Source organism: Ambystoma mexicanum, chromosome 7p (assembly GCF_040938575.1).
Source record: "Ambystoma mexicanum isolate Mex_15411 chromosome 7p, UKY_AmexF1_1, whole genome shotgun sequence".
Lineage (NCBI taxonomy): Eukaryota > Metazoa > Chordata > Amphibia > Caudata > Ambystomatidae > Ambystoma > Ambystoma mexicanum.
Genome location: NC_090939.1, coordinates 253,802,975 through 253,823,799, shown reverse-complemented (window position 1 = coordinate 253,823,799; position 20,825 = coordinate 253,802,975). Strand labels below are relative to the sequence as shown.

At 48.9% G+C, this 20,825-nt stretch overlaps 1 protein-coding gene across 4 annotated transcripts in view; it reads left to right on the top strand.

Moving 5' to 3' along the window:
- Window positions 1-20,825, top strand: part of SON (SON DNA and RNA binding protein) — a 1,246,872-nt gene that overhangs the window by 276,994 nt on the left and 949,053 nt on the right. For all 4 annotated transcript variants that reach the window (XM_069636251.1, XM_069636250.1, XM_069636252.1 and 1 more), the window contains one exon: window positions 7,908-8,065. In XM_069636251.1, coding sequence (XP_069492352.1) covers window positions 7,908-8,065 — 158 coding nt within the window. The remainder of the gene's footprint in view (window positions 1-7,907; window positions 8,066-20,825) is intronic.

The window sequence follows — 20,825 nt, the reverse complement described above, 5'->3', positions numbered from 1 at the left end:
GCAGAGCCGAAGGCGCCACGTGCGTGTAAGAGAAGTGCGCCGAGATGTATGCGACGCGGTGAGTATTTAAAATGTCTTTTCGCAGGAACGTTGGCGCGCTGAATCCGGAATGCAGCTTTAACAGGTAAGGTTTGTTTTCACCTGTTTCTTTTTACCTTTTCTATCCTTAGGTGTTTCCAGGATGCTGGCAGGCGTGGACGAGGGCTGGAGCAGGAGCAGGCACGGTGAGCGTCCAGCTGCTATGAGCAGAACAACGCGAAGCGTGGTTTGCTGTCTGGGCGTGGCTTAAATAGCCTTTCAAGTAGTCCCAGGTATGTATCCTTCCACTGAAGGTATGTATCCTGCCACCAGCCACACCCGTGTGGTTAAGTAGTTCCTTTTTCATCTGGAAGTTGTAGAATGATCTGCCAGATAAGGAAATTGCAGCATGGTCTGCCAGGTAAGTTTGCACCAAACACTATTCCTTCCATATCTTGTATGAGCCTGGTGCCGATGGTGCCAGGACTGTTATTCCTTATGAGCCTGACGCCAACGGCGCCAGGACTGAGTCCAAAGAGCCCCTATCTGGGGTGGCTGGGACTTCCCTAGTATACATGTTGCCTGCCTCTGAGGGTGCCAGGCCCTGTCTGGCTCCTTGGAGGTAGGCATCATGACATTGGCATGGTCTGCTCCCCCAGGGTAGTTTGTTCAGGATGACCTTACGGATATCCTCGACATTGGTCCACCAACTGACCCGGTACTGCCATTCCATATGGCTATGCAAAGAAGGGTGGCAGCGGCTTAGACTGCTCCGGAGAGTCTCTCGGCAGTGAGCAAGTCTTTGCTGTGAAAATACCGCCCAGCCAGTAGTGACCCCCTGCTACTTGTCCAAGCACCCTACTCCGGAGAGTTTGGTGGTGCAGGCAGCTACGGCCCCAGCAAAGCAGGCGTCGTACCCTACCATCCCTCCTGATAGGGACAAGAAGCGTTTTGACGGCTGGGCGAAGAAAGTGTTTTCTGCAGGGGGTATGGCGCTTCAGGCGGCCAACTCCATTTGTGTCTTGTCTCGTTTCACGCACTCTGTGGAACTGTTTCCTTGGTGGCTGAACATATTCCCGATGGGGACAAACAGGATGGTTTCCTTGTCATGGTTCAGTATGGCAAGGATGCTATGTGTGAGGCCGTTCAGTCGGGTTTGGACATGGTAGATTGCGTCAGCCGGTCCATGGCGGCGAGCACCGTGATACGCAGGTTTGCGTGGTTGCGGAAGTCGGGGTTTGCTCCTGATGTGCAGGCCCGGCTCCTCAACATGCCCTTTGACGTGGGAACATCTTTTTGGCAGCAAGGCTGACGAGAGCCTTGACAGGTTGCAGACCTCCAAAGCTGCAGTGAAGTCGTTGGGCGCTGCAGTTAGACAACCTCCGCCTTTTCGTCCTAGGGGACAGCAATGGAGGGGAGGGTCCTTTCGTTATTACTCATCCTTTGGTAAAGCGAGAGGAGCTGCCAGTCAAAGGGGCCACTGTAGGAGTACCAGAAGTGGAAAACAAGGTACTCGAGGTGCCAAGGCCGCTCAGGCTGTTGCCTCTTTGCCCTCAGGCAACGCCGCAGCCGCTTCAGCTCAGTCATGAGGCCATGTCCCATGGTTCGCCGGTTGGGAGAAGGCTGGCGCAGCATCTTGCAGAGTGGCGTGCCATTACTTCAGATGTGTGGGTTCTGGAGATCATAACCCACGGCTACTGTCTTCCTTTCCGGCAGAGGCCTCAAGACAATCCACCGGGGAATCTCTTTGAAGAGTCCGGATCCGCTCCTTGCGCAGGAAATTCAATCCCTGCTGGAGAAAGGCACCATAGAACTGGTACCTGTAGCGGAGAGGACCAAGGGATGGTATTCCCCTTAGACGGGGGGGGGGGGGGATTGAGACCCATCATGGACTTGCGCGGTTTGAACAAACTCCTCAGGAAGGACAAGTTCAAGATGGTTACTCTCAAGTCCTCCAGACCCTTCAACTTAAGGACTGGTTGGTGTCTCTCGACCTCAAGGATGCTTATTTTCCTGTGCCGATCCATCCAAAGCACAAGAAGTACCTGAGGTTTGCGGTTGGCGACTCCCACTTTCAGTTTCGGGTCCTGCCGTTCGGATTGACCTCCGCCGCGAGGGTCTTCACCAAGCTCATGGTAGTGGTGGCAGCGCACCTCAGGAAGGGGGGGGATTCACGTCTACCCCTACCTGGACGATTGGTTGATCAGGGCGCGCTCTCCCGAGCAAGTCCTGGATCACCTGTCAGTCACCTGCCACTCCCTCCACAAGGTGGGCTTCTCTCTCAACTTGAAGTCCCATTTGGCACCAACTCCGAGGCTCCAGTACATCGGAGCAGTGCTCGACACGTCCCTGGGGCAGTGTTTTCCTCCCCAGGTGAGGGCTCATCGCATTCAGCCGATGGTGCACAAGTTTCAACTTGCCCAGACTCTCCCAGCGTTCGAGTTCTTGAGACTGCTCGGCCTCATGGCATCCTGCATTCTTCTGGTGCCTGAGGACAGGTTGAGGATGAGATCTTTGCAATGGGCACTCAAGCTCCGGTGGTTCAGGTGCCGTCTTCGGTCGCCCGGGACCTTCTGTGGTGGGCTGATGAAGGCAATCTGATAAGGGGGGGGGGGCTCGGCTCCATTTTGGCTGCCCAGGCCGGAGATGACGATCGTGACGGACGCATCCCTCACGGGATGGGGAGCTCATGCCAACGAGTTGAGTCAGCGGTTGTTGGTCTCCAGAGTCCAGACTCCATATCAATCTGTTGGAGCTGAGGGCCGTCGAGCTAGCCCTGAAGGCATTTCTGCTGACTGTGCGAGGAAAGAATGTCCTGAACCTGACGGACAACACGGTGGCCATGCACTACCTCAACAAAAGGGGGGGAGGGGGGCAGGGTCACTTCCTCTGTGCAGGGAGGCGATGCAGCTCTGGTTCTGGGCAATCCAGTAGGAAGTTTCGATCTCGGCAGTTCATCTGGCAGGAGACGAAAACGAGACGACGGATGCTCTGAGCAGGCAGAGCGCGATCTCTCACGAGTGGGAGTTGGCTCAGGAGATTCTCCTGGAAGTGCCAGAGGTTCTGCTCGCAGGAATTTCCTCCAAACAGAGCCTTAGGAGAGGCGTTCGTGGTGGAGTGGTCATTCCCACTGCTGTACGCGTGTCCTCAGTCCCCGTCATCCCGCAAGTACTCCGGAGGTTACGGAGGTTCGGATCCCGGATGATCCTCATTGCTCCAGTGTGGGCCCGGTGGATGTGGTACCTGGACCTTCTCGACTTGTCCATCTGCCCTCCACATCGTCTTCCCTACCGAGACGATCTGCTCTCACAGGAGGGGGGTCAGGTTCTCCATCCAGAGGTCAGGTCCCTCAACCTTCATGCTTGGTTTCTGAAAGGTTGAGGTATAAGGATTGGGACCTCCCTGAAGACGTGATGGAGGTGTTGCTTTCGGCCAGAAGGCCGGCAACAAAGTCCCTGTACTGTTGCCGTTGGAGAAAATTCTGCGACTGGTGCAGGGTTAAGAATGTGGATCCTTTTGCATGTGACATTCCCATGGTTCTGTCTTTTTTGTTTTCTTTGGCCCACAGGGGCCTTCAAGTGGGTACAGTTACCTGGCGGCGCTGTCCATATTTAAGCGCTCGTCTGAAGAGTGTTCCTATTTTAAAATTCCTTCAATTTCTCAGTTTCTGAAAGGGCTCACTAATGTGTTCCCTCCGTCACCTTTCCAAGTGCCCGGTTGGGATTTGAACCTTGTTTTCAAGTTTCTGATGGGTGCTCCGTTTGAGCCTTTGCATTCATGCCCTTTGAGACTGTTAACTCTTAAAACTGTGTTTTTAGTTGCGGTCACTTCCGCTCGCAGAGTGAGTTACAGGCACTTTCAGTTAAGCAACCCTTCACTGTGTTTCATATGGACAGGGTTGTCCTTGGTGTTCGTCCTTCTTTTCTTCGGAAGGTGGTGTCGGAATTTAATTTAGGCCAGAAGGTTATTCTTCCGGCATTTTATCCTCCTCCACATCCTGGTAAGGAAGAGAACAGGCTCCACAGGCTAGATTCTAGGAGAGCGTTAAGCTTTTATATTTCACGCATGTCCCGGGTCAGAGTGGTTGATCAGCTCTTATTTGTTACGCTGGAAAGCGTTTGGGACAGCCTGTGACGATAGACTTTGTCTCGCTGGATTATTTTGGCTATCTGAGTGTTACCGCTTGGCGGGTTAAGGACCCACCGGTTGGTTTACGGGCCCATTCTACCAGGGGTATGGTGGCCTCTACTGCCCTGCAGAGGGGTGTTCGTATTTGCAACATCTGTGATGCAGCCACCTGGGCTTCGGTACATACTTTATGTACGTCACTATTCCCTCGATTCCATCCGGGGGCAGGATCTGACCTTTGGCAAAGCTGTCCTTTACTCCGCAATTTGATTGGGCATGCTAAATTCTGTTTTCTAAATTCTTTTCCCACCTCCTTGCATTGGTACCGCTTTGGGAGCCCGTCATAGATATGGAATACGTCGGAGGACCCAATCCCCTCGAAGAACAAGTTACTCTCTTACCTGGTAACGTTCTTTCGATGGGATAGTCCGACGTATTCCATATCGCTCCCTCCCTACCCCGCTACAGAATTTCTTATGCGATTGCAGCTTACGTTTCCGCAAGGCTTTGTGTCTCAGACTAGCAGAAGACTGGTGGCACACGTTATGGGAAAAAACTACAACTGAGGCTACGGGCGTCATGCGTCCTACTTATAACATCCAGTGACGTCGGCCGTTGGAGGAGGTCCTTGAGGGTGGCGTATCAAAGTCATCGATGCAGGACGCTGAAGATTTTCCGAAGCAGCACAGCTGTGGTGATTACTGTCATTGATATGGAATACGTCGCCGGACCATCCCATCGAAAGAACGTTACCAGGTAAGAGAGTAACTTAATCTTCTCATAGATTGAGAGGCTGCCAGGTGGTTAATCAAATATAGAGGTGCTTTGGCGGTTTGGCATTTGTATGTCGACAGTGTTTTTTTATATAATCCAATGTTCAACAGGGAGACGGTGTAGGGCACATCGTGAGGCTGTCACATGATCCCGTTTAGCTAAGCAGCAGACAGCCCTCACTGCACCGTTTTGTGCAGTCTGAAGAGAATGTTAGTTCGGTCAGGAAGTTCCTATCAGAAGACTGTTGCAATAGTCCAATATTGAATTGATTAAGGATGTAGCAACAAAGGATCTATTTTCCAATGAGTAGGGGCTATATTTGGCTCAGCAGTGTAGTCACATAGGAAGAGGATGATCGCTGATGAACAGCATGGGATTTCATGTAAAGTTTTTAGAATCGAAATGCACTGTCAGTGTCTTCACTTGTGGGGCAACAGCAATTTCACAACCCATGATCGACAAATAGCTGTATTTTGGGTCGGGTTTTTTAAAATAGGGCCCAGAGGTAATAAGCTTTGTTTAGTCATCGTTGAGGGCCAATGAGTTTGAGGCCTTCCATGATTGGATTGCCAAAAAACTCAAACAGCCTCAGTGTTGCAAGTAAGATTACCTGATCATTCAAAGAGAATTTATCTGTATAGTTGGTAAATCGCACGTCTGGATTATCCGAAAGGTCTAATATAAATGTTTAACAGAGTCTGCGATAAAGAGGAGCCTTGGGGCACTCCACAGGTGGTAACAATAGGAACTGCTTGGGAGCTTTCGACTGCTACTCTGGGAGATTATGGGCTAAAAAAGACTGGAGAATGCAGATCAGTGGATTCAAACAGTGGGCAATTTCCTTTAACCTGGTCACAAGGAAGGGAGTAGGCCACAAGATCTAACTCTGCTGATGGGTCAAAAAGCATTGGCGTTGCCGGGTGACCCCTCCCCACAATACCAGTGATGTTGGACCTTAAATCCAGCAGGGATGTTTTTGTGCCATGCATGGTTCTAAAACCCGATTTGTTGAGAGCCCAAGATGTTTGCTTCCACAAATTCCTGTAAATGTGCAGTGCGGTCAAGGATTTTCAGGAGGGTAGGATTTGAGGCTTCTTGGAGCGTGACGGGGGTCCCCTATGCAAGAAGTTGGTTTCAAACTCTGCACATTTTTACAATTTCTGACTCTACTTCTTCTGCGTGCAAACATGGGCATATTAAACTACATTAACATTGCTTGCTGCCAGCAAGAGCCCACTAGCTGGTTAGTTATCCTTCAAAAGAGGCTGCCGAGATTTGGTAGCCTGCTGATGCACCGCTGTTTTTCTAGAAAACTCATCCTCCATTTCCTGACACTGTAGTGCCTTTCCACAGTGATTGATTTGGGGGAGATTTGCCCTCAAGTTGCTTCAGAATTTTATTAAGTTCTCTCGAGCTGTACTTCGCATTGTTAATTATCTTAAAGTCTGTATGTTTAGCCTGAGGAACTGCTTGTTTGAAACTCAGAACAGATTGCTATATGCTCTTAGTGAGGGGACAGTGGTTCTGTCTCCTGGCCTGAGTACCCTTTCATTTGCTGATGTGAATATCATCACTAAACCAGGATTTCTTGGATGTCTCTGGCTTAATTCTAATCTGTTTTTGTGCTAGAGAATTTATCGTAGCAGTTGTGGACTACAGGAAATAAGTAACTGAATCAGTAGGATTGTCTAAAGATTTTAAGTTAACAAGTTTCGGGGTAAAGGACGCTGAGAAGGCCTGTGCATAATGAGTTTTAAATTACTAATCTATTGCATTCTGACTATCTTTGGAGTTAAGAAGCATGACCAAAGAAACTTTAATCTTGTTTTAAAGTTTGTGAAATTAAATGTTAGTTTCATATATCCAGAAGCTGCTGCTGCACAGCATTTGCCTGCAACCTGCCCATGTGAAGTGCTGATGCATTTACTGCTTTTGTTAAAGGATTTCACCCATCAGCCTGAAAAATGTTGCATGGTCTAAGGTTACCTAGTGTAGTACTGCTTGCTGCCTGCATGTGACTGGTTTATTCATAATTTTCTCCTATCCATCTTCATGAAGGCAAACAGGAGTGATGTATCCTTTTTTCAAGCAAGGTCGCTGCACTAGTATTTCGTAGCCACAATTTCAAATACTTACCACAGCGACCATACTGGGGTGAGATTGCTTAAAGTTAACTACTGCCATCATTTGTTTTTAGGCACATATAAAGGTAACCGAAATTCCCATGTGTAGAAATCTGGGTGATATGAATGTATCCCCATTGCACTGGAAGGTGCCGTGTGCAATTTAAAAATACAAGAATTCAAAAGGGAAGTTTCCCCTTACTGAGGGACTGATCAGTTTCCCCATAACAAATTAGCAAAAGTGACGCTGAAGGCATTACATCCCTTCAAAAAAGTGAGGACAAGATCAGAAACCATGCAAAAGGAATGGGGTTCCATAGGAAACTATTGAGGGAGAGTTGCAAAAAGAAAATGTTTCCTAACTTATACTAACACTTCAACTTTTATCCCCAAATTACCTGGACAGTGTTCCGTTGCTTCCTAGCTAGGTGTATATATATATACATATATATATATATATATATATATATATATATATATATATATATATATATATATATATATATATATATATATATATATATATATATATATATATATATATATATATATATATATATATATATATATATATATATATATTCAAGCCGAGGACAGGATTTTCTGCACCAAACAGGCACACGTAAATGCCAAGTGTATGCTCGGTTTGCTTTCTCGCCCTTATTCTGTATTGGGTCAAGGATTTGTTAGTGTATGCCTTGTGTAGAAACATTACTAGAAGTGGAATGCGTTTTTGCAATGTTTAACTTGAAAGATTTTTCCACCTTTGAATTGCTATTTGCGCCAAATAAGATTACTTTGTGTATTGAACCATTGTCTTTTTTTATTATCAAATGTAATGTAAGTCTACATTTGTTATTTCAGAAAAGGCACAACTTCTCCAAATAGCCAAAGCTAATGCAGCTGCAATGTGTGTGAAGACTGGTATACCTTTACCACAGAATCTAAAGCTTGCTACAACTACAATAGAAGACAAAATTTCACAAAGATCTGGAGGGACAACAATGCAGGAGCTCATGGACGTAAGCAAAGACATTTAATTTCTTTTTGTTCCATTTTCAGTTTTAACGTATGTAACTCTAAAAAGTTGTTCATTGTCAAGGAAAATTAAGACGCAGTTCTTCATGAAGCCAAACTTTTGATATTCAAAAGTGCTGATTTTCTGTTCCTTCCATGGCGCACCACCTCCCTCACCAGCGATCCTTAAATTTAAAAATAAATGTACACAACAGCTCTGCTTGAGGAGACTTTAAAGGTGCTGTGCTCTGAGGGATGCCACGTTTTTCCTGGGCATCAAACCCATGGAAGGGAGTTCTGCCAGTAATCTGAGATTTTCTATCAAGTGCAAGTAGCTTTACTTCTCCTGTTTCATTAGTCATTATGGGAGTATTTCTGTAATCTTCCAGAAAACTACACACTAGGACACTTTATCTTGAAGCTCTCGTAAGAAGCATCTTGAACTGTGAAATGTAAATTTATTCCCAGAGTTTGTTGGTCTTGCATCCCACTTTGGGCTTATTTAGAAAGCGTTGCTTATATTTATTTCTATTTTATTGTTGAAAGCACGGACCAGGCACAAGAGCATCAAAGCAATGTGGGTAGCCAGTATTTGGGCTGGCATCTTAACAGTTTTCAGTACTGAGTTGAGGTCTGTGCATCAAAATGTGCATCCATTGGAATTAGTCCTTGCCAGGTGTTGTTGAAAAAGCAATGTTTTGAGAGTTTTACGAAACTTGGGAATTGTGGGGGCATTCCGAGCCGACACGGGGAACGAGTTGAAGAGGGTGGGTGAATGACGATAAGGATGGTTTGCGGGTCCTCTTTGCAGACAAGTTGTTTCAGCCAGTTTTTTGATTCTGCACGAGGGGAGCGTGTGCCACTCGCTATGTGGCAGTTAGCTACCAGATACTCTAGTGTGCGAATTGTTACTGCTTTGCAGATCATACAAGCAGTTTAGTATCCTTCCTGGAGAGGAATGCAATGTATTTTGCTTAAGATTGGAGTGATTCGGGCAAATATCCATGCACCCACAAGAAGTCCATGCTTCTGCATGCTGGACTGCTTGTAGGGGAGCCAATTCAGCAGCTGGGAGCCCAGTCAGGAGTGCATTTTCCCCCCCATTGATGTGGGGGACCACAAGGGCCTGCACTGTGGTCCAGAAGCCCTGCGGCAGGATAAAGGTTTGATTTTTGCAAAGGGCACAGAGACCGCTGTTTGGGCTTTCTTGGCTATGTATTTCAATGGTGAAGCCTAAGGATTTTGCAGAGTCAGTTATGGATGAAATCTTTCTAGGCGCAGATCATTGAGCCTTAGTTGGCCACGTTTTATTTTAGGGGGTTGACGATGAGGACGAATTCAGTCTTGGATGTGTTTAGTTTGAGAGGCAGTTGACATCCAGGCAATGGGTCCAAATACATCAACACTGTTTTTGATACTTTCACTGCAATTGACATTTCTGGCTGTAAAGAGATTGATTGCCCCTTTTGAGAACAGCCTACTGGTACATTCTCTTCTCCTGCCCTCAGACATCTAGGATTTCTGCACTGTGCCGAGGACTGAGAATTTCTTGGAAAACCAGTAAAATAGTAGCCTAAGCTGCTCAACTGTTTGTGGACCCGATTAAACACAACTTGCAGAGATGCATGTTTTCACTCCTACTTGTAACTTCAGCTTTCTATGGTCTGGCTGAGCATTGAGGGCCTTTTCTCTCCGTTAGACAGTCCACCCCGGCGGTCCTGTTTTATCCATTTGTAGTTTCATGGTTCTCATTTAAATTGCTGTGCTGGCTTCCCTGGCCAATATTGCATTACTGATCCTCACTCTGGTTCCAGTGCCTTTGCCTACAGGATCATCGGCCACATTGTCTGACTTTTTGTTTGGGTCCTGAATTGGTGATTTTAGTTAATATGTGGTGACTGTCCGAATCGAAACCTCCTAGGGACTTCTTCTAGGGCTTGTCGCAAAAGTTCTGTAGACCTCTATTCAGATCCACCAAGACTTGGTAACTTGTTCTTTCCAAACAAGCTGCCGCTCATTTTTTAATAAACTTTATTTATAGGACAGCCATGTAATAAAAACTTTAAAGAATAGTCCAACATTCTCTATACAGACGTTTCATTACCTCTAACAGACAACATACCTGCCATGCAACCATTGAGTACCTATATCTTGACATGTAGAGGGCCCAGTTAGAGCCAGTAGTGGGTGCAGCAGTTTGCATTAGGTACAACCTGAGTGGTCTCTAGGTTGCCTTCCAAGAATTACATTCATAACATTTCCCTCCTCCATGTGATTCACATACACCAAATCTTGTCATGCCTCGGCTAGGGAAAGACTTCGATTTCCAGTATTCATAATACATTGCTTCGCCACTGCACATGCAATGTTAAAATGGAGATGTTTAACCACTGACACTTTGTACAGCTCTCCCAACAAATACTTAATTGGCTTAAGGGTCAGTGGAATTTCCAGTATTCTAGTTTTTCTGCCACCTTGCCCCAAAATGCAAATATTGGAGGGCCAGCTCAGTACATGTGGAACGAATCTGCCTGCGTCATCCCACATTTCATACAGGCACTGCTTACATCTAAAGATAACTAGCCACCGTAGCATGGGTTTAATGGAGATAATTTAACATTTTGCACAATATCCGATGGAGGCTGGCATTTAGGGAGACCATACCAAGTGTCTCTCCCAAACCCCCTTCATTACCTTCTTCTGCGGCAGGTCTATCTGCAGAAAAGCGTATAATTTAGATACTCCCCGTCGCACCACTTCTCCTCCTGACACAAGATCCATGCACTTGTGGGTTTCTGCCTCTACTGGAAAGGAGGGCCATTGTTCACGAAATGCGGCCCACTTACGACTGTATTGTAGGTTCTCCAGCATGGGGTCTGGCATGGATTCACATGCTCATGAATATTCCCTGTCAGGCCGGGAATTCTCGGTATAGAAAAAATCAGTATCAGTTTCGTTTCTGATCTGTCTTTCTCAGTAGTAACCAATCACTGGTCTCTGGGTCATACTGCCCCCAGCCAAAGACTGCCCTCTCCCTAAGCACCCATCCTCAGATTTTTACCGCACGTTCAAGTGTTGGAGTCCTCGTGCTTAGCTCTCGAGCTTTTGCTGAGTTTTTGCGCTTTTTCAGGAGATTGTCTCATTTTTTCGGTTAAATAGAGCCTCAAGCTCCACCTTTTCTACTTCTGATCAACGGGGATCCGTTTCGGAGTTTCTACGCCCCTCAAGGGTGAAGATTTTGTCGAGTTACGCTTTTGGAGGATTCCAGAAGTTCCGAGGCCTACCCCGGACATGGCCCAGGAGAAAGGGAGCTCGACGCCCGGGAAGCTATTCCGGACCTGCCCTGGATGCCAGCTTCAGAACGTTTTCAAGGAGGACGAGCATTCGTTATGCCTCTGTCTCCATGAGGACAAGACGCACAAGGAAAAGGACTGCGCGTTTTGTGGGAACATGTCGGAGCGGACCATGAAGGATCGCCACCTCCGTCTCGCCAACTGGCTGGAAGGTAAGAGCCCGCCAGGCGAGAAGTAGTCTAAGTCCTGTGAGGGTGCTCGGCGACGGGGGCCCAACAAAAGGCTAAGAACCACGAGTCCGCGGGCACTGGGAGCACCGAACGGTCGTGCTCCTTAGATGCCAGGCAGGGCGCACCCTCCCCGGCGCCATCGACCACGAGCCAACGCTCTGGCTCGGGTAAGAGGAAGTCTGAGAACCCGGCGAAGCTTCTGGAGAGGCCCCGGTCGATCTCGAAGATTCCGGCAGAGGGGGAGCGAGGCTCGAACCCTCCCCCCAAGGTGAAGGCCCCAGGCGTACAGAAGGTGACGTTGGCCTTAATTCACCCTGCTAAGACTTCAATTGAGGATGTCGCCGCGGCCCTGGCTCAGCCTGTGGAGGCTACACCAGTGGAGTCTCCCTGCCACCGTGGAGGGAGTCGTCTTTCAGGCCCACCGAGAAGACCCCCACAAAGTCCTCGTTGGAAAGGGGGGGTAGGGGTTGGTTGCCGTCGTGGATACGGACACGACCTCTGAAGCGGAGCTCATCCAAGTCGTGGAGGAGGCCCAGCCCATCGGGAGGGACCCCGACGAGGGCGACGACGACGCAGACGAGGCTCTTCAAGAGCCCTCGCTCCCGTTGTTTCCGTCGCCGCAGGACACCTCGGCGGCCATTTTGTCAGCCATCCAGTCCTTATGCTCGGAGAGAAGGACTAGGTTGCCCCTTCCCCCGACGGAGGTGCCTGAGCCAGACCCGACGGAGGAACCGGAGCCAGGACCGTCGGGGAGCCCACCACTTAAGAGGACGACGCATCCTAGGCCTCCTCTCCCGCCTCTGCGGCCTTCTCTGCCTTCCCCCCGGTCCACTACCCACGGGGATGATACAGGCATGGCCACGACTACGATGGGTACGGATGACAACGGAGGCGACGGCGGGGCGTGTCCCCCGTCGCCCCCTGCCCGGGCGTCCTCGCCTGACGAGATTGGATCCTTCCATGCAATGATCTCCAGGGCATCCAAGCTCTTCCAGCTCTGCCCTGAGGAAAAGGAGGGGTTCCTTTACCAGCGGCGCGAGGCTAAAACGAAGACTGTCCTTGCCGTACCGCTTCTTGATGACATCTGGGATGAGGGGCTCGCCCTCCTCAAGAACCCTTCCACGGCTCCTGCAAAGAGGGACCGCTACGAGAAGTAGTACCGGGTCACCGACGCTGCCCCCTGTGCCTTAGGGCGCAACCTACCCCGGACTCGGTCGTTTCGGCGGCGGCCAAGAAGAAAGCGGGCGTGGGGGGCGCATCGGCCTCGACCTCCCCTCCGGACGGCGAGGGTAGGAAGCTGGATGCGATGGGACGACGGGTCATCTCATCTGCAGCGACGACCATCAAGGCGGCCAACGCCCTGGCCATCGCAGCCCGCTACGGCAGGGAGTTGTGGTTAAAGATCGCCCCTCTGTTGGACTTCCTTCCGGATGCCAAGAGGGCTGAGGCCCTGGAAATCTTGCAGGAAGGTGAGATTGCCTCGGACCACGCCATTACGGTGGCTACGGACATCGCTGACACCGGTTTCCGTCAGTTGGGCAATGGCGTTTGTCTGAGACTACGAGGATGGCTCAAGGCGACGGATTTCCGCCAGGACGTTCAGACCAAGGTTTTGGACATGCCCTTTGATGGGAACAACCTTTTTGGCAAGACGGTTGATGAATCCCTTCAGGCGATCGAGACGGAGACGGCCTGTGCACTGGGTGTGATCCAACAGCGACGGCCGTCCTTTCGAAGCTCCGGAGGCAGACAGGGTGCCTACAAGGGAGCCAGCAGCAGCTCCTCTACGTACCGTCAAGCGGCAAGGTTTTCGTCGCAGGAGGCCTACAGGGGACGCGGCAAGTCAGGTGGATCCCGCCGTCGTCGCCAAGGTGGTCAAGGAGGCAAAGCAGCCTCCAAGCAAGATTGAACCGACCGTCTGGTCGGGCCCCCGCCGAAGCACCCCAGTGGGAGGCCGGCTGACGAAGTTTGTCGCCGTGTGGGAGTCCATCTCCACCGACCGTTGGGTGCTGGATGCCCTGGGGCACACCCTCGAGTTCCAGAAGAGGTGCCCCCGCATTCCTCCCGTGGCTAGGAAGGAAAATCACGGCCCTCAACTGCTGTTGGAAGTACGGGCGATGCTCAGGAAAGGTGCCATTGAGCTCGTCCTGAAGAGGCTTCGGGGCTCCGGAGTTTACTCAAGATACTTCCTCGTGAAGAAGACAGGAGGATGGCGTCCCATCCTGGACCTGCGACGACTAAACAAATGCATCAAGGCACAGTAGTTCTGGATGGTCACCCTCCAGCACGTGCTGGGACAGCTGGAGGAGGGTGATTTCCTGTTGTCGTTGGACTTGTAGGATGCTTACTTCCACATCCCTATTCTAAAGAGACACCGAACGTTCCTCAGGTTCGTGGTCAAAGGGCGGCACTACCAGTTCAAGGCCCTCCCGTTCGGATTAAAATCGGCACCCAGGGTGTTCACCAAGTGCCTAGCATCGGTGACGGCGCGCCTGCGCCTGCAGGGATCCACGTCTACCCCTGCCTGGATGACTGGCTCATACGGGCAAGGACAAGGGAGCTCGCCGTGCAGCACTCTGCGAAGACCGTCCAGCTGCTCACAGACCTGGGGTTCTCCATCAACTTTCCAAAATCCCACCTGGTCCCGTCGCAAGCCGCCCTGTTTCTGGAAGCACAGCTCGACACAGTGGCGCAGCGGGCCTCACCGTCGGAGGAAAGGATAAGGACCATCCTAGGAAAGGTGCAACGTCTACTGGCCACGGACGCGGCCAGAGTGAGGTCTATCAAGTCCCTCCTCGGAATGATGTCCTCCTGCATTTATCTAGTGCCCCACTGCAGACTTCGGATGCGACCCTTGCAAGAATTCCTCGACGCCCACTGGATCCAGACGACTGGCAGCTTCGAGGACAGGATCCTGCTCGACGAAGCGTTCCGTCAGGCGATACGATGGTGGGGTGTCCGCGCTCATCTGACAGGAACAGGTTTCCTAGCCCCGGCCCACCAGGTGACGGTGACGACGGATGCCTCCCTGGAAGGTTGGGGAGCGCACACCGGGGGTCTCCACGCAAGAGGCCTTTGGTGCTCAGAGGAGAAGACTCTCCACATCAACATCTTGGAGCTCCGCGCAGTGTTCTGGGCCCTCGGGTCCTTCCTTCCGTCCCTCAAGGGCAAGGTGGTGAGGATCTTCACCGACAACACCACCACGATGTTTTACATTCGGAAGCAGGGCGGAACCAGATCCCCTGCCCTGTCCAAGGAAGCCCAGGAGCTGTGGCATTGGGCCGTGGTCCAAGGGATGTTTCTGGTACCCTTTCATCTGGCAGGGATAAAAAACACCATCGCCGACTCAGTCAGTAGAGCGCTGCGCTCGTGCCACGAGTGGGAACTGCGCCAGGAACAAGTGGACCGACTCTTCCGACGATGGGGCAAACCCCAGATCGATCTCTTCGCGACGGCAGCAAACTCCAAGTGCCGGAGGTTCGCCAGCAGGTTTCACCAACCGAGGAGCATGGGCGATGCTTTCTCATTCCCCTGGGACGGCCTGTTCCTTTATGCATTCCCGCCGTTGCTACTCCGACTCGTCAACCAGCTCAAGAGGTCCCGGTGCAGGATGATCCTCGTCGCACCGGCGTGGCCGAGGCAGATCTTCATTCTGGACCTTCTGGACTTGTCAGCGTCCACACGTGTCAAGCTGCCGACAAACGCGGATCTTCTCTCCAGAGAAGGAGGCGCCATTCTTCATCACGAACCAGAGTCGCTGAACTTTCAGGCCTGGCTCCTGCAGCACTAGAGTTTGGAGGATACGACATCCCGCCCGACTGCAGAGAGGTTCTTGCAAAGGCCAGGGCATCCTCAACTCTCAAGTACTACGGACATAAATGGAAGAGGTTCTCCGTCTGGTGCCGTGCACAGAAGATTAACCCTCTGCGGATTACAGCCCCTCAAGTATTGCCGTACCTACTGTCTTTGGCCAAGGCTGGTCGATCTCAAGCTTCCATGAACGTACATCTGGCTGCCGTCTCACGTTACACCAGAACTACAGGACGGGTGTCCTTGTGGTCTCATCGTCTGGTGAAGGAATTTATGAAAGGACTGTTCCGATCATACCCGCCGGTGAAGGCCCCTGCCCCGGCGTGGGAGCTCAATGTGGTGCTAACTAGGCTCATGGGGGGCCCCATTCGAGCCTATGCATTCAGTGCCGTTGAAGTTTGTCGTGGAAGACGGCATTCCTCGTGGCCATCACCTCTGCACGACGAGTGGGAGAGATCCAGGCCCTGTCTTGCAAGCCTCCATACTTGACTTTTCACGACACAAGGGTGGTGCTGAGGACGCACCCCTCCTTCATGCCCAAGGTGCCGTCGAACTTCCACCTCAACGAGCCCTTGGTGTTGCCAGTTTTCTTCCCGTTGCCTTCGTCGCCGGCTGAGAGGACTCTGCCCTCGCTGGATGTAGCTAGAGCGCTGAAGTTCTACGTGGACTGCACGAAGAGTTTTCGGAAAACATCACAGCTGTTTGTGAACTTTGGACCTGTGAATCAAGGGAAGGCTCTCTCCAAGACTTCCATTTCCAGATGGCTCTCCGGCTGCATCATGCCCATTCGGGGCCCATTCGACCAGAGCGATTGCTGCTACTACGGCGTTCCTGTCTGGTGTGCCCCTGCTCGACATCTGCAGGGCTGCTACGTGGAGGTCGATGCACACCTTCACGAGATTCAACTGCGTCGACCGGGATTCCAGGGAGGAGTCCAGAGTCGGCCAGGCAGTGCTGCGCAACCTGTTCGCCTAAGGTGAGCTGGTGAGGAGGTAAGAGTTGCTTAATGTTGAGTTGTATTGCTTGATATTGAGCCTTTTGCCATCTCCCGTGGTTGTGCATGTGTATACTGCTATGTATTCTTATATTCATGAGCATGTGAATCCATGCCAGACCCCATGCTGGAGAAGGAACAAGTTACTTACCTGTAACTGTTGTTCTCCAGCATGGGTCTGGCATGGATTCACATGCGAACCCTCCCGCCTACCCCTCTGCGGCTCTTCTCTTGGTCCTACTGCCACTTTACATGCTACCAAATCTGAATATGGCCAGAGGAGAGGCCTAGGTAGAGGGCTGTCACTGGCTGGGGGGCAGTTTGACCCAGAGACCAGTGATTGGTTGTTAGGAGGAAGAGAGCTCAGAAATAAAACAGATTTTTTTTCTTTACCGAGGATTCCCAGCCTGACGGGGAATATTTATGAACATGTGAATCTATGCCAGACCCATGCTGGAGAACAACAGTTACAGGTAAATAAATTGTTACTTTTCAGACAATTTCCACCGAAACACGCCGGCAACAACACAAGTCCTACCTTCCCGCATTCTCACCAGAGCTCCAGGCTGGTCAGGGGTGATTTCCCTAGCCTTGGGTGGCTGTCCCTCATGTGGGTTGACCATCCACTAGTCCAGTAGCGGTTTCAGGGATTCTCGGTAGGCTCCCCAACCGGACACCATAGCGGTGTCCGGTTCCTCCGCCAGTACCACTTCAGACCCGGGTATCCTTAATTTGTTGCACCACCCCATGATACGTAATATATTGCCCCTCTCAGTCCCATTGGATCCACCAGCTCCCCAAATTCCAATATCTTCCCCTCCTGCCACACCCCCCCATCGTTGCTATACCCACCGAGTCCCAGTGCTTCCTAATCATTAACCTCAGTTGCTTTTCTCTTCCCACCACTGTGACCAATGGGATCTGTGGGGAGCACAGGGTTGGCTTTTCTATTAACCGGCACACTCTTTGCCACATCCCCCACCAACTTCTTCCTACTCTTCATTTTGTCAGTACTTGTGGATTTGAGAGTTGGAGTCCTTGGATGTTACTGGATTTCTTGGAAAATGATGTTCAAACGTCTCACAAAAAGGGATATTGGAAACGGAAGAAGTTATGTATGAGTGTGAGTCATAAATGGGTACTTGAATGACAATAGGCCATTAGGAATTCAGGTATTGTAGGGCCTTCCTCTGGGAAAGGGGGCCTACCATGTCTCGTCCTATGGAGTCGCCACCTCTCCCCAGTAGTTGTCCCCTCCCATGTGATCCTCTTATATAGCCACCCACATGGTCAAATAGCTGCCGTCAACTAGCCACATGGGATGAGGTCACCGCCGGGGAATTAGTGATGACTCCACTGGAATTATCACACCATTCAGCAGGTAAAGGGATGCACAGGGCTGTGAAAACACCATACATTGGTGCAAGAAGAACAATGGGCTGGATTGAAAAATGTTGCTGCAAATTAGCTTAGGACACAATTGAATGTATACAGATACGAACAAGACCAAAAAACAGCACATTAGTTATTTTCCTTGTTGGCAGTGCTGAGTACAGATCTTTTTAGCAGCATTAAAGAAAAATGAATGCCTAGCCTTTGTTTCTCGGTACTTTCGATAACTTGGAGGATTGAATTTCTTTCTGCCCTAACTCCTGATTACCTACTCCTTCTAGTAGCTGGGGAGGTGGACCTGCAAAATGATCCTTCTAAATGGGCCTGACTTAACCTTGATCTGTTAAAAGTGCACTCTGGGTTTGTCTACAAATGTGACATGGCTACATCCCAATACAAACTTCCTGAACCTGGCAGGTGGGCTCTTGATGCGTTAGTTTGGTCATCTACATGTTCATTTGGTGTTAATGGAAATATTGTATTAACGCTCAGGGTCGGCTAACACCACATGAACGTGAATATTCATGTCTTTCTTTGGTGTAAGGGACCAATTGATTTGTTTTTCGCTTTGAGATCGTAGTGCATCTTCTCTACCTGGCAAGTTTTAAACAGCAGCACTCTAACTTGAGTATATTTGGCATTGATTTCTAAAGCCGGGAAAGCATTTTCCATTCCTATTGTGTAAGACTTAAGCAGCTCATTCCCTTAATTAACTAAAGTTAAACAGCAAGCTTTTAGTTGGGAATTGTAACTATATATTTAGAGACTAACCTTAACATGCAAAGTTCACCCCCCCCTGCTCCTCCCAACCCAGTTAGAACGCTATCCAATATGTAATTAATTCAGTCTAGCCCTGTCTGACTTATATAGAGCCATGCAGATCCTTCCCCCGTGTGCCACCAATAAGCCAAGAACCAGGCCGAGGTACAGAAAATAATCCAGACTTCAATTACATTCAGCACCCCTCTGCTTAAAGCCCATGTGTGTGGAATGGTGACTGTTAGGAATTTCGTATTTTTTAGACAAGGACACCCTTTTCCTTTGGGAAGTCTGGGGTTGACCATAAAAATAGGTGTACCCTATTACATTGACAGAATATAGTTTTGATCCACACTGGGACTTTCTCTTTTTTTTTCTCCTTTATTTTAGTTTTTATAAACTTTTACAAAATTTAAAATGTATAGTTAAAATCTTCCAATTTCATAATTTACAATTTGCAAATCTTGTTTATGCAATACATAATAAGTGTACATCAAATCATGGACGTTCCCTTATAACATAATGCTATTCAGACAGATTTTACTCCATTTCACACACTTGTTCTATAAATGCTAACTCTTAGTCTCATGGACATTGATCAATGAGGAATTTTGTAGTTTTCGAAAATCCTCTTCCCCGCCCACCCCCTGTGTTAGCTATAAGGCAATTAATTTCATTATTTTTTTTATCAAGGGGAAGGTATTAAATCAAACCACTTAACATGAATTTCTGGGTTCCGCACTCAAGAAAATAAATTGACGTTTCTGGACCCTCTAATGGGGGAAGCACAGATCTGGTCGGGCACTTAAGTCCTGGATAGCCACCATGATTCATTCCTAGATTTTGTTCTCCTTGAAAAAACCCAGCTTCTTAAGTCTTTCCCAATTGCTGTCTCCCAAGCAGTGTTAGTTCTGCATCCACCTTTCAATAGTTTCACCCATATGATGATCAGGCAAATGTCCGGGCAAGGTTAAATTCAGGCCACCAGCTAACGGCATTCATCCAGATGATTTTTAGGCAGTGTCCCCTCTTTCTTTGTGCAGCCACTTTGCAACCTCAAAGCCACACCTCTGAAATATTGAAAACTGAGGTGTTAACTTATGAACCCTAAATTTTAATTGGACCCCGGCGGTCCACTCCACCCCCAAGGCCTATTCCCCCTCTCTTTATAGGCCTCAGGTTTTAGGTAGTTCAAATGATGGGAAAGATGAACCAACCCACCAGAGTTAATTTAGCACTTTTACATTTTACACCTAAAATGTCACTACATGACGACAAAGATTTATTTTACAAATAAAGATAACTTGTATATTTTTGGGTTCCTCTACTCATGCCGCACTTAACTAACTCAAGTCTCGGCAGGAGGTTGCAGGTCCGACTGACCTTTTTTTGCACTTTGCTCACAAGTAACAGTCAGCATCACCAAACTTAAAACCTCGTTACAGGATTCCCAATGCTACTACCACCCGCCCACCTTAACCTTCGGTCTAGTGACCTTTTCTTAGGAGCTAGAACTATATTTTCAATTGTTACAGGGTTTCAAAAGCCCAAGTTCTGATGGAAGTTGTGGCCATCGGATACGCTTTAAAATGATACATGTCCCATTTCTAGAAGTATTATTTTTCAATATTAATGGGCAAAAACGTGATTCCCAATATAAACCTATGCACCATAATTACATGCACATAATTCTGACCATCACACGGCCCCCTAAGAACCATTTCTTGCTCAAGCTTTAATTTCTTCTTGTAACATCTGCTCCAGTCAGCTGTCCGTTGATTTTAACCTGGTGTAAAGTAATCAGCCTTTCTTTTTCCAAGGCTAATGGATGATCTGATGCTTATCTAGAACAGGCCTTCATAAAACTCCTTCCTGGGTATCGAGAATTCTGAATAGAAACTGAACCCTTGTTAGGGAACAAAAACATACCCATATATCTAGAAACAAACTTCTATTTGTGAACTTTACATGTTCTCATATGTTCCATTTTGTTAAGGGAAATTCTAACCATGTGTTTATTATTTCAGCTGCCCAATGCAATCAATTTGATCAGTTTGTTTGTAAATGCCATGCTTTCGATGTAGAATAATCCTTTATTTTTTCTTGTCTTAATCAATTGCATGCAAGGCCCAATCAGTATGTGTATTTCTCTTTATTTGAAACACAGCATTCGAGTATGTCAGATGCTTTGATTTTTCCTCATATGGTAATGAAGGGTAGGTTTTTTTTTGTCATTTACACAAGGCCCTTTGATTTTAGCCTCTAGGAACAACATTTTGATATGGCG